Source organism: Prionailurus viverrinus, chromosome C2 (assembly GCF_022837055.1).
Source record: "Prionailurus viverrinus isolate Anna chromosome C2, UM_Priviv_1.0, whole genome shotgun sequence".
Lineage (NCBI taxonomy): Eukaryota > Metazoa > Chordata > Mammalia > Carnivora > Felidae > Prionailurus > Prionailurus viverrinus.
The window spans coordinates 269,847-284,091 of record NC_062569.1 but is presented as its reverse complement, the minus strand read 5'-3'; the positions used below and the strand labels follow the sequence as shown (position 1 = coordinate 284,091).

Sequence of the window (14,245 nt, the reverse complement as noted above, 5' to 3'; positions counted from 1 at the left end):
ACAGTCAGCAACGATAAGGTAGATGTAGTTACTATAATAAACAGTGGAGTCAAAGTTGTAATCTGAATAGCCTGACCCACAGAATTCTTTGATAATAGCTAATTGATCCTGGTGTCCCTAGAAGTGAAATGGATGGACAGTCTATTAAAGTTTTATTTGATCTGAGTATGTGGAAAAGCTCCAGATCTAGGGAATATAGGTATGACAGTCACCAGAGTTACAACTCATCACTCAATTCCCAGACTTAAGCTAGTTCACAGACCCAGACCTGCTTGAATAAAGGGTAGGTAGGCCCCTATGAAGCAGGACACTATATATACATGTGTGTGTGTGTGTGTGTGTGTGTGTGTATTTTTTAGAGTGGTATATATATATGTATACTTTTTTCTAGAGAGAGCATGAGCAGGAGAGAGGGGCAAAGAGAGAGAGAGAGAGAGAGAGAGAGAATCCCAAGCAGGCTCCCTGATGTGGGGCTCGGTCCCACGACCCTGGGATCATGACCTGAGCTGAAATCAAGAGTCAGATGCTCAACTGACTGAGCCACCCAGGTGCTCCAGAACAATTTATATTTTGAATCTTCCTCATCTTCTCCCAAGACACCCAAGGACATTTACCAGAGTGACTTTGCATCAGGAAGAACATATAAATAGACTTTTCTGGGATTGCCCAAGCCTGATTCTGAACTGACACTACAGGAGACTCAAAATGCCACTGTGGTCCCCTGGTCAGAGTATGAGCATTTGGAGGTCAGTGATGGAGTTTTTGCTCAGCTCCACCGTAGGCCTCCTATATTCATCCTGCAATTATTTTCCCAGTCTGGAACACAGAATTAGACTATACATACTCAACAGCTGGCAGAATCCCACTGATTCCCTGACCCATAGAGTGAAGGCTTTATAGGAGAGGCCAAGTGGAAGCCACTAGAACTGCCTCTACCCAGGAAAATAGTGGACCAAAGCAATATTGCACTTCTGGAAAAATTGACAAGGTAAGTGCCACCATCAAAGATATGAACTCCCCATTCAGCCTGCCTCCATGGATGTTGGAGAATGACATTGGATTATCATAATCAGGTAGTGACTCCAAGTGCACCTGTTGTTTCCACATGTGGTTTTGGTACTGAGCAAATCAACACATCTGGCACCTGATTTGCAGCTACTAATCTAATCTGGTGAATGCTTTTTTTTGTCTATGCCTGTTAGTAAAGACCATCAAAAATTGCTTTCAGCTGGATATACCTTCACTATCCTACCTCAGGGCTATACCAACCCTACAACCCTAGTTACAATCTAGTTCACAGTTTGATCACATTTCTACCAACAGGACACCATGCTGGCCCACATATTGATGATATTAGGGTAATCAGATCTGCTATGTCGGAAGCAGCAACTACTCTAACATGCTGACCAGACACATAAAATGACAGAGTGTGGAAAATAAACTTGGCTAAGGTAAACAATGTTTTCCAAAATTTCATTCTTTGTAATGTTTCCAATATTTATTTTCTGTATGTTTAAAGGAGCCACAAGAGGAAATTTTACATGACATTTGCTGGGTCATATGGTAACTCAGTTTAATATTTTGTGGAACTGCCCAAATGTTTTCCAAGCGGGGGGGTGCCCTTAAGTCTCAGATAATTCTCATCTCACACTGTCTACTCACTCTCTCAGTGGGGCTTTGAGCAGCTTTGGTTTGGAGCTGCTTTGAGATCTAATCAGGACCAGCTATATAATTTGCCACATCAATTGCAAAATGTTCAAAATTATTCCAAATTTTAAGACAGTGAAATCAGGGCATTAAAGCTGAGGCTCTTCTAAGTATGAGGCCTATGTGCAAATGCCCAAGTAGCACACCCAGGAAGCCAGCCCTTGATCTGAGGCAGATGCATTTGCTATAGTGAGGAGGAAATTGAGCAGATGATCCTTGACTTTCCGACCCTCTCTCCTCAGGTTTGGCCTAAGATCAGGATCCAGAACGTGTTCCTTGAGCTCTTGAGCCATCCCCATTCTCTCTCCCTGGGCATTTCCCTGTGTTCCCATCAGTCCTCACAAATATGAGCCTAATTTAACATGGATTCTGGGAGTGGCTCCTACGACTCCACTGAGTTGTCTATCCTATTTCCTTTCTCTAACAAAATTTCCACATCCCAAACTTGCCCTTGTATCTCAGATGGAAAGATGAAAACAACTATGATGCTTAGATTCCCAGGAAGCTTAGGGTGGTGAATGATGGAGAATATCTATTTCCATTTCTATGGCACTTTATTTTCCAGTCTTCTTGTCAGGATTTTGAAAAGCTAACCTTCTTAGATCTGTGATCACCTGTGCTACCTATACTTCTCTGTGAAAATGAACCAATCAGAGGTATACAACAGGGATGAATCCCACAAACCACTTAGATGAAAAGGAACCGGACACAAAGAATACATACTATATGATTCCATCTATTTAAGGTAGAAAACAAAACAGAAATCAGGCAGAAATATGTTTAGGGACGTTTTCTTAGGTGGTTAATAAGCGCAAGTAAATTATTATACATCAGATTACAGTTTACATTGGTAAGGGGAGGAAAGTGATCAGGAAGGGCAGGAGGGGACTTAAAATTTTCCTGCAGAGTCCTACTTCTGAGTCTGACTGGTGATTCTAGGGGAGCTCACTTCATGAAACTTGAGTTGTACATTTTTGTTTCAAATACTTTGTTACATTTTGTGATAAAAAATACTTTTGGGGTGCCTGGGTAGCTCAGTCGGTTAAGTGTCCAACTCTTGGCTCAGCCAAAGCATTTTGGCTCAGGTCATGACCTCACGGTTCGTGAGTTTGAGACCCACATCAGGCTCTGTGCCAATAATGGGGAGCCTGCTTGGGATTCTCTCTCTCTGCCCCTCCTGCACTCTTTCTCACTCAATATAGAACACTGTACTCCTAGAGTTATATTTTCACTTACATTCCACTTCTAGAGTTATTACTCAGAGCTCTCTTTTAAACTTTCTGATTTTGAGTGGGTCCTCCAAAACTAGAGGTAGCGCTCTAGGTCAAGTAATGTAAAACCTTAAGGCCTCTTCTCATTGAAAAAAATAATAATCCTTTGTTCAAAACTATTTGGATTGAACTCTGTTATGCAGTTAATTTTGATCAAACTCAGGAAACTCAAAGAATTCAAAATAAATTATGAACTCACCTACAGTTTTCATGTTCTTCCCAACTCTGTTAAAAAACAGAGAGGATAGGAAAGTAATCTATTCTCAACTTGACTCAGACCACCACATAGTAGAAAGCAGTTTCAATTATTGAATTTTTCAATGCCCAAGAATATGGATCAAGATCAAGTTGAATCAAGTTGTGTCTCGTAATTAGTGTCAGTTCAGAACCAGGCTTGGGCAATCCCAGAAAAGTCTGTTTATATGCCCTTCCTGATGCACTGGTAAATGTCCTTGGGTGCCTTGGAAGAAGATGAGGAAAATTCAAAATATAAATTGTTCTGGGCACCTGGGTGGCTCAGTCAGTTGAGCATCTGACTCTTGATTTCAGCTCAGGTGATGATCCCAGGGTCGTGGGACCAAGCCCCACATCAGGGAGCCTGCTTGGGATTCTCTCTCTCTCTTTCTCTCTCTCTGCCCCTCTATCCTGCTCATGATCTCTCTCTCTAAAAAAAATTATATATATATATATATATATATATATATATTTATATTTATATTTATATATAAATTCTCTCTCTAAAACACACACACACACACACACACACACACACACACACATAGTGTCCTGCTTCAAAGGGGCCTACCTACCCTTTATTCAAGCTGCTCTGGGTCTGTGAACTAGCTTAAGTCTGGGATTTGAGTGATGAGTTGTAACTCTGTTTTGGTGATTCATTTCAGACCTATATTCCCTAGACCTGGAGATTTTCCACATATTCAGATCAAGTAAAACTTTAATAGGTTGTTCTTCCATTTCAGTTTTAAAAGATTACCAGCTCCAACTAATGTGGCCAATTACAGGTGGAAAGTCATTCTAGGGTTGAATGAAACATTCAATGTGTGAATGAAACATTTGAGGACAGGAAAACACCAATTCTTATTGGACATTGACTTACTCCAGGACCATGACCATGGTTTATCAGTTGGAACATTCTTCTACAAGTCACCTCATATAATTAGAATTACAGTAGTCTTACCTAACATAGCTCCTTCCAATGACAATGCAGTCACCATGCTTGCTCTCAAGGACTCCAACCAGACTTCCTTCTTATGTGCAAATGCTACTTGTTTCTCTTTTTTTTTTTTTTTTAACATATAAAAGTTCTGCTTATGTTCACATTAGAATGCACCTTGGTAGAATGAGCTTCTCAGGTGAGGATCTGATGATAGAACTCTATATGTATAAAGACTAATTGTTTTGATTATAAATAAAAAGGAAGAAATATTTGTGGATATCCCCCAAAACTTTGTTGTTTATATATGAATATAGAACTAGTATAACTAGTATATGTGTATAACTAGTATATGGAAATGTTTGTATGAATATAAAAGTACATTTCCTTTGGGTTGCTGACTTCAATATTTAGTATTGGTTTATGTACATATGGACTCTTTAGACTTCTCACCAAGGGAGAACCTGCCATGGCCATTTTAAGTAAACCTCAATGATGTATCCAAGGACAGCTTGCTTTCTGCTCTCATTAAAACCCCAAGTCATGATGGTAAAACATCCATAGTTAGGCCAATTTTCTCTACCTGTATCCAATATATTGACCCAATTCTTGGGTTCACACCAATAGCAACCATCTGTTGAAAACAAACATCCTATGACTTAATCAGAGGATGCATACACTCTCTTTGCCTTACCTAGCTCAAATTGATTTCATAGCAAGAAGCTTGAAGTAATGTGGCTACAGATCAGTTGGGAACAAAGACAGATGGCTCAACTATGAGATATAAATGGAGGCAACCTTGCCTTCTTAATTGATTCATTCATTTAGAATTCAGGGCTATAGGAGTTGCTATATGCTCTCCCCTAAGCTCTGTTGGGGGGTTATCACCTAAGTTACTGCTCCATTGGAGGCAAATCAGAAGTCTGTGTTTTGTTAAAGTCATAAATTTACTGTTAAATTTATTAAACTTATTAAATGTATTCATTTTTGTTGTAAATTAAATGTTTTTAAGCAGAAATATCTTTAAATATGTTCTCCATTTTGAGGGGCGCCTGGGTGGCTCACGTCAGTTAAGCATCTCTTTTTCAGCTCATGATCTCCAGGTTCGTGAGTTGAGCCCTGCATTGTGGAGCCTATTTGGGATTCTTTCTCTCTCTCTCTGTCCCTCCTGTACACTCTAGCTCTCTCAAAATAAAACTTTTTTTAAAAATAATATTCTTGGTCTCAAAAGTTTTAAGTCATCCTAGGAATTTTTAAGATAAAAATTATTTAGGAAAGCTGTGCCAGTTAACTGGTCTCTGCTTCAAAACCCACTCTTCTATAGATGCTTTGAAATGATGGGGTGGGAACTCTGTAATCCACATCTCCATTTTGCCAGCTATTTCTCTGCTAGGCTCTAGCATTGAGGAATGTAAAAGGAAAGCTGCAGTGTTGGAAGTATTGTGATTGATTTTGTGGGTAAACTTGGCTACGTGTGACAAGTTGCCTAATTTGAACAAACATTATTCTGAGTGTTCCTGTGAGGGTGCTGTTGGATAAGATTAACGCTTAAATTAATGGACTTTGAGTAAAGCAGATTACTGTCCATAATGTGGGTGGGCCTCATCATGAATCAGTTGAAAGCCTGCATAGAAAAGCCTCCCGGGGACAAGAATTCTCTGGGAGGCTGCCTTTGGACTTCATCTACAACACTGGCTCTTTCTAGTTCTACAATAGCCAGCCTTCAACTGGAACAGGAAAATTAGCACTCCTGGGTCTCTAGTCTTCTGGCCAATCGGGCAGATTTTTGACTTGCCAGCCTCTGGAATCACGAGACAACTCCATATAATAAATCTATTTCTATGTGTATACACACATATATATATTGGTTCTGTTCCTCTGGAGAACCTTAACAATACAAGGAGGAAGAGGGGAATCCTTTCCTGGTTTTCATGTCTACGTAGGCATTGTTTCCTGTTTCCAGTGCTCCTTCACTCCAGCAGTGGCAATTCCCTCTGGTAGCAGCAATTGGGTCCAGCTTGCAGTTCTGTCATCATAAGGCCCTCCTTTTGATTCAGACCAACACCAGCCCAGCAGTGATCTCTGCATACATCTGAATTCAGCCCCACAGGTGCTCTCTTCCAATGTCCTACCTTTTTATAATTCTGTTCCTGCTTTGTAGCTTGCCCTGTGTAGGTGGGATAAATACTGTGCCCCCAAACAGATTCAGATGTTGAGACAAAGGACACCACACACATCAGGATGTTATGAAAAAGTTTATTCTTCACATAATGCGGCTCTCTGGGAAGAGCAAGACAGGCACCCCAGCCAGTCAGTTGGCCTTGATTGCAAGGAAGGGCAAGTGACTCTGATTTTTATTGTGGTTAGGGGTGTGGGTTTCCAGGGCAATGGTTTGCATAAAGTTCACCTCAAGTGTTAAGATAGTGCCTGGTTTCCTTACCAGTTGGCACCAGATGTGAGGCAAAATGGGGAGGGCTTGAAAGCTGTCAGTTGTCAAACATCAAAAATGGGGTCAGACTCCATTACAGCACCCCCCACCCCCGTCCTGGGGTGGTACCAGGTTTCAAGTCACTACCTCCATGAACATTAGCTTTTTTTTTTTTTTTTTTTTTGGCTTTTTACTTAGATATACCTACTGAACACAATTCTAAGTTCTTTTTCTTAAAATAATTGGTATGGTTTTTGACTCCTGACTATAACCTGGGTGATACAAGTCTCTTTGCTATTCTTAACAGGGTTATTAGGATTAACGTAATATGCGTGGCAGTTGGGCATAAACATTTACTCCCCTTTCTTCATTTACCTAATAAAGTGGAATGGCTAAGCATCTCCATCCACAGGATCCCATTTCTTAAACTTTTCTTTTTTTCATTTCTTAAACTCTTGAGTCTAAAGCTTTTGACCTAACTTGCTAGACTTAGGCCAAAAAGGTTAAAGAAAATATAATTTCCTATAAACTGCCTGTCTTGGAGATGTGTCAATACATGGAGAACATCCTCATTCTTTTTAACTGATGTGTAGTATTCCATCACAGATGGGACCAGAACTGTTCAACCATTCCTTTACTAGTAGCCATTTGTGTTGCTACAGATTTTTGTGGGTGAGGAAACTGGAGCCCTTGAGAGATTAAATGGCTCACTCTAAGTAACATTTCATAAACGGTAGGGCCAGGATTTCTAGAAAGTCATGAGATAACAGAGCCCATGCTTAAAAACACTTTTATTTTTAAGTATTTTAAGCAAAAAGTTAAAAAAAAAAAAACCCACGCTATCCTGTTAATCAACATGTTGACCCATCTACATCAATATTTAAAATGAAATAAAAACACAACTGAAACTTCCATGTACCCTCCCTGATTCTATCTGCAAATCCCACCCTGGAAAGGCAGAACACGATTTTCACACAACATTTTAATACATGATTTTATGATCATATAATTTGAATCCACAGGAATATATTATTGTGCAAAACAATAACAACATTGTTTACCATATGCCAACAATGCTTACATGCCAGCCACTAACCAAAACACTTTACATGCATTATTTCATTAATCATCCCCCCTCCCCAAATTACCTTGTGAGGTTGGCAACTACTATCCCATTTCATTAAAAAAGTGAAACACAAGTTTAAATAATGTGCCCACAGATACACATTTAATTTGACATAAATGGGGTATACTGTACATAGCTTCTACAACTTTCTCAGCATTTTTGATTTATCTATGTTGAAAGATGTAACTAGCTCTTTCACATTCACTTCCCAAAGTAGCAAGAACCACCCCTTTTATTTTCTTTTATTTTGCTTTTCTGTTGAAGGACATTTCGGTTTTTCCCACTCTTGCTACCTAAACAGTACTGCAATAAACAGTTTTACACAGATGTCCCTCCCCATGTGAAATTCTTCTAGGATTTGTCCAGGAGTGAAGCTGCTGGTGACACACACAACTTTACAAGGTTTTGCAAGCTGCCTGGTACAGGAGCTATTACAATTTCCACTCCCACCACAGTCAGGTCCTGCTGTACCACACACATGCCCATGCAAGGGCTTACAGAAACCTGTCATCTTGAGGCGTGTGAGATGGTACATATTAACTGACACTTCCTGTGCTTTCTTCTCTGTACATGCCTCTGTGTGGGCTGATGGTCAGTGAGGCTGGGATTAACCATACTGAACAACCGATTCAGACTTTCCAATACCTACTCTTTTCTGGGGGCTCCCAGCCCTCTGGCTCTCCCCAGCCCCAACTCCACTTCTTCCTAGGCAGTAAGAGAAAGCAAGGCAGGGTTCAAAGAAGACTGCATGTTCTCTAGGGCAAGATGGGGTACGACTTGAGAACTGGTGGCTGGGGCAGTCAGACACTGTCAATTGGAACTGCACCGCTGAGCTGCTAACTAGTGTGCCGGTGGGGGACCTCCAATCAACACTGTGCTCACGGTCCCTTCAAAACACTCCAATTCTGACTTAGCTGAACTAAACTCAGTTCCATATTCCTTAATAGAGGTAATTTTGTGCAAAATCTCCTCGGCATGGCAAACAAACAAGCACCCAGCTCTGGCCTCCAGAGCACCCTGTCTGGCTGCAGTGGCAGGCGTAACTCCTGGAAACTTGGATAATACTTGCAGAGTGAGATACAGGCACAAGGAGAGGTGGGACCAGGCCTTAGGTGGATGAGGGGTAGGGAGGGCCGGGCCTTGAAGGGTGAGGACCTGGGAGAGCATGGGTAGAGTCTACACTCGTGGAGAAGGGAGTCAGCACAAAGCAGGCCAGTCCAAGGGTGTTCAGGGGCAGGCAATGAAGTTAAATCCAACACTGATTACACCAAAATGTTTAGCAGTTAGCTCTAAGTAGTAAGACTTTTCTCCTTTTCCTTTTACTTCATCTGTATTTACTAATAATTCTAGAATAATCGTGTATTACTCATATAATTAATATTATTTAAAAACTCAGGTTATTAAACAGACTCCATCAGCACAACCCCAAGATATTAAAGTCTTACCTCAGCATACAGGGATTTCTGTTGATTTTTACTTCTTTGAACATTTCAAATTGTGGTGTGAATGTTTAAAAGTAAGTATGTCTCACTTTATAAAAATGGCAGTAGAAAACCCCTATTGGGGCATGAACTCTATGAGGTGACAGTGGCACAAGGAATTGGGGGAGGGTGGTGAAAATACGAACAGAAAAGGGTATTTCCTTGGTTGTAGCACCAACTGATTTGAAGCTGAAACTGATATGGAGCTGCAGTTCTCGGAGGGCTCTGGTTCCAGATATCAGCTACCTAACCCAGAGCCCCGTATACCAAGTCCTCTTTTGCCACTCCTAGGATCAGGGAGCTTGATTACTCTAATTTTACACACCCGAAAATAGATGAAGATGTTCGGTGACTTGTCCAGGATCATTTTGCCAAGAAAAGTCACACTGAGCCTGAACTCAGATCTGATAACTCCAAGGCCCTTCCCATGACCCTGGGCTCTCAATACATGGGTCTCTGGTCCCTGCCCAGCCACTTCTAGAGCCAGTTTTTGCTACTTTACCAGTGATGGGACACCCAATTCCAGGCCAGAGGCAGCTGCTGCTGTAGGAAAAGGATGGGAGAGCCAGGATGACCGAACCTTCCTGAATACAAAGCTGAATGGGGACCAGAACACAAACATGGATCTGCCGCAGTTATTTCCCTCTTCCCCACCCCTGCCTATTCCATGTGACATCACCACAAAGCATCAAAGCCTTCATTTTCACCCACCTACGACAATCCAGAAAGGATAAGAGTACTTGTACTGTACTGAAAGTACATTTTTTAGGTTCGTTTCTTCTTACTATAAGAGATGGCCTGTCCACCAGGTGTACCCTGACTCACAGCAGTAAAACATAGTCTGGGATGGTGCTCTACTATCAAGTGAGATATTTTATTCTTATATTCATAATGTGAGCTCTTCAATAATCAGAAGTAATGGCTACCTACATACATTTTAGAAAAATCAGTCCTTTACCCTTACACCACCAGCTGATTCTTGCTATGTGCTTCAAGTCAAGTTGGCAAATGAGATGGGGGTGCCTCCCCCCACCAGGCCACCTTTCCTCCAGAGGGCATCAGTCATGTGAACTGGTACCTTTGGGTTGAACCCGATGCCAGCACCGGATCTGACATGAGAAGAAGGCTACATGAAGGTTAGAGGGTCCCGTAGTGTCCCGTACAGATGCAAGTGCAATAATTAAACATTTACAATTGTTGCTGAGAGCTGTACGTCTTGTAGAAAATTCAGACATTTTGAGGGGAAAGGAGATAGTCCCATTCATGGAAACTGGCAAGCAGGGATAACTAACTGCATGAGTCCCCGGGTCTGCGGTTAACCCTTGTAAATGTTAATTCACAGAGTACATTACTCCTAAACTCAAAACTGTCCCAAAGCTCCCCACCTCCATACCTCCCTGTGAAGCAGCTCCGGCCCCTGGGGGGACTCGATGGTGCTCACGCCACTTGGCCCACCAGCTCTCTGGGGCCCCTTCTTCTGCTGGTTCCCTCGACTCTAGCCCAAGGGCCTCCCTACTATTCTCCAAGATACCAGACAAGACCCCACCTCCTGTGCCTGGACCAAGTTTCACCTCTTCAGTTGAAGCCCTCTCTAACTAGCCTACTTAAAATCGCAACCCACCTCCTAATCCAGCACTGCCTCTCTTCTCTGATTCATTCTGTCCACAACACATATCGCCATCCAAAGCACTATGTATCTCATTCGTTCACTGTCTGTAAAGATCCAAGACAGCAGATTTTTTGTCTATTCCAGTCACTGCTGGGTCTCTAGCACACACAACAGTGCCTGGCATATGGAAGGTGCTCAGCACATTTCTGTTGGAACACATGGCCCGTTGCTGACCCTGCAGACTGTGGGTGGAGACAGCAATGGGGCACTGGGAGAGCCCCATTCTCCAGGTGATTAAGTCCAACCCTGCTCTCTTCCACGTGCCACTGAGACAACTGTATGCCCGTGGCAGATCTCCAAAGCCAGGCGTGAAGGCCAAAGCTGCAGCCAGAACTCCCAGGAGGCAACTGGGGAGACTAGGAGTTCTTGCTGTTGCTGCTGCTGCAACTTGTGAGATCAAATAGAATACACACCACCACAGTAACCAACTGGCCCCTTCCCAGCAGCCGCAGCCCATCACACCACAGACATTTCATCAAACAACACAGGGCAATGGTATCCGCCTTTAGACTTATACCTAAGTCTGGGGGAGCTCCAGGCCACTGTGCAAAGGCCACTCGTGGGGCCCAAGCCTCCAGAAGGGCCCCCAAAAACAGGTTGCTGCTCTTCCCCAGCAGGTAGGAAAGGAAATGCCCTGAGTTTTTGACCTCAGGATTCTCTGCCACCAGCTTCAAAAACAGAAAGGGCTGGACCCTTTGTGAAGGCTTTTTCCACACTGCCCACAATTAAGGGTTCTCTGGCAGGGCAGCTAGGAACCCCTCTCCCCCCACTGTCAAAACCCAAGCTAATCTCTAATATGGTTTTTCATATGCCGAGCCAAATTTGAAGACCACCTGAAGGTATTCCCACACTCTCTGCATTTGAAGGGCCTCTCTCGGGTATGAAATCTCTTGTGGCTAATGAGCTGTGAGCTTTTGTTAAAAGTTTTCCCACAGGTGCTACATTTGTGGCCCTTTTTCCCAATGGGTATGTTCTGGAGTCCGGTGAGCCTGGAGCTCTGGTCACAAGCTTCCTCAGAATCTTCAAGTGGCTTCTCCCCACTTGGCTTTAATTCCTGTAAACTCACCCCTGTGTCCTGGCAGGAAGATAATGCAGCCAGGCTGCATTCAGACTGTGCCACTCTGGTGTGTTTTCTTTGATGAATGCGGAGAGTATGTCTTCCAATGAAATCTTTCCCACACCACTGACATTTAAAAGGTCTCTCTTTAGTGTGGATTCTCTGATGATTAACAAGGCGATGTTTTCTATCGTAAGATTTCCCACACAGATTACACTTATAGCGCTTCTCTCCACTATGTATTCCCTTATGATCTACAAGACTTCTTTTGCGTGTAAAAGTTTTCCCACATTCTTGGCACCAAAAAGGTTTCTCACCAGTGAGGATCTGCGGCTGCAGATTTGGAGTGTTTTCACTTTCGTGGCACTCGTACCGTTTTTCCAAAGAGTGAATCCTCTGATGTCGGGAGAGGTTAGAACTCCATCTGAAAGCTTTCCCACATTCCCTGCACTTATAAGGCTTTTCTCTGGTGTGAATTCTCTGATGGATGAGGAGGAACGAGTGATTGCGGAAGGCTTTGCCACACTGGCTACATTTGTAGGCTTCCTCTGTACTGCTCGGAGGAACCTGGAGCACTGTGTCCTGACTTGAAGACGGCCCATCCTCGGGTCTTCTTTGAATGGCATGCTGCTTCTTATGAGCAATAAAGGCTGACCGATGGGTAAACTCTTTTTCACACTCACTGCATCTGTAGGGCTTCTCACCTGTGTGAATTCTCTGATGATCAATGAGAGATTTCTTCCGAGTGAACGTTTTCCCACACTGCTGACATGGAAAGGCTTTCTCCCGAGCAGGGGCACCCTGGAGCTGACCGCAGCTGGAGGCCAGTCTGAAGTCCTTACATTTGTCTTGATCATAGAACTTTTCTTCCTGGTGCATTCTCATATGACGAGTGAAATTTGATCTCCACCTGAAGGTTTTCCTACATTTGGTACATTTATAAGGTTTCTCCTGAGTGTGGACCCTTTGATGTTCAACAACATACGATTTACAGTGGAATGATTTCCTACACTGACTGCAGTCAAAAAGCTTCCCCCTACTCTGGTCTCTCAAATGATTATCAAATCCTGAGCCACAGGTGAGAGCTTCCTCACACTGATTAGACTCAAGAGATTTCTGCTTCGCATGGGTTTCCTGGTGTAGGCGGTAGGCAGACAGGCGTCTGAAAGCCTTGTCGCATAAACTGCATTTATAAGGTTTCACTCCAGTGTGAATCTTCTCGTGTCGCACACAGTTTGAGCTCCACCTGAAGGCTTTCCCACACACCCTGCATTTAAATGGTTTCTCTTGAGTGTGAAGTCTCTGATGACACACGAGATGAGAGCTATGACTGAAGGCCCTCCCACAGTCACTGCACTTATACGAGGTCTCCACCATGTGAAGATTCTGCGCACGCTGGTGATGTGGGCTAAGGCGAAAATCTTTCCCATGTACATCCTTTGCATTCCCTTTTAGTCCAGCATGAATTCTCTGATGGAGGCTAAACCCGCCAACGATGCGCCTGAGCCCTTTCCCATATTCCTTGTAATCATAGTGGTATGAACTCCCTCTGAAGTGTCTGCCACAGCCATGTTTCAGGGATCGCTTTCTTCTGGGAACTCTCAAATACGTAGCATGTTTTAAATTAAGACTAGCACTTCTTCCTGACTCTTCAGATTCTTTTGCTGTCCTGTGACTGAACTTGGTCTCTTCCTTCTTAACTCTTGATTGTATGGGGCTTCCACATTGTTGCTTTAGCCTGCTCTTCTTTTCAAGAGATTCTCTGAGCCTGATTCCCTCAGAAACACTCATCACACAACATTGTGATGGCACAGCAAAGGTTTCTGCTTCTTCCAAAGGTTCATGTTTTAAGACGAACTTGTTTGTTTTAATCTGGAGCTCACCTCCTGACACAAAATAAAACAAATGACAGTGTACTTTTTCCCCATACTTGGAACTGCAGAAAGCACCGAAGGACAAAAAAAAAAATGCCACAATCTTGGGTGGTGAGGCTTTTGCCTGACTACCAATACCTTTACCAAAGAATCAGGGAAGGCAAAACGTGGAAGAGTATTCCAGATGACAGGGAAGGGAGGAGGAGAAGCAAGGTGGCCACAGAAGCTAGACATATGCAGAAATCACATCTAGTTGAAAAACAGAGTTGAAAAGTGAGTGTTAAACAGCAAAAGAGGGGAGAGGAGTCCTGGCATAAGAGGGTAAGAAGGTCCACAAGAGCCCAGGGGAGGGATCCATGGAGGACTGGATGAAAGAACTGAATGTCAAGCCTATCGCAGGGGCAAAGAAGAGAAGCTGGAGTGGAATCAGGGCTCTTCATAGCACAAAGGGACAGGCACGG

At 43.0% G+C, this 14,245-nt stretch overlaps 1 protein-coding gene across 2 annotated transcripts in view; it reads right to left on the bottom strand.

Moving 5' to 3' along the window:
• Positions 1-4,482: 4,482 nt before the first annotated feature.
• Positions 4,483-14,245, bottom strand: part of ZNF445 (zinc finger protein 445) — a 34,101-nt gene continuing 24,338 nt past the window's right edge. The window contains exons 7-9 of one of the 2 annotated variants that reach the window (XR_007155704.1): positions 9,096-13,796; positions 5,961-5,967; positions 4,483-4,494 (exon numbers count right to left, since the gene is read on the bottom strand). Coding sequence is in view for 1 of the 2 variants with exons in the window: in XM_047875593.1 (XP_047731549.1) it covers positions 11,638-13,796 (2,159 nt within the window). In the remaining variant the exon portion in view is untranslated. Of the gene's footprint in view, positions 4,495-5,960; positions 5,968-6,391; positions 13,797-14,245 lie in introns of those variants that run through there. The other variant, XM_047875593.1, reaches the window with a different exon arrangement.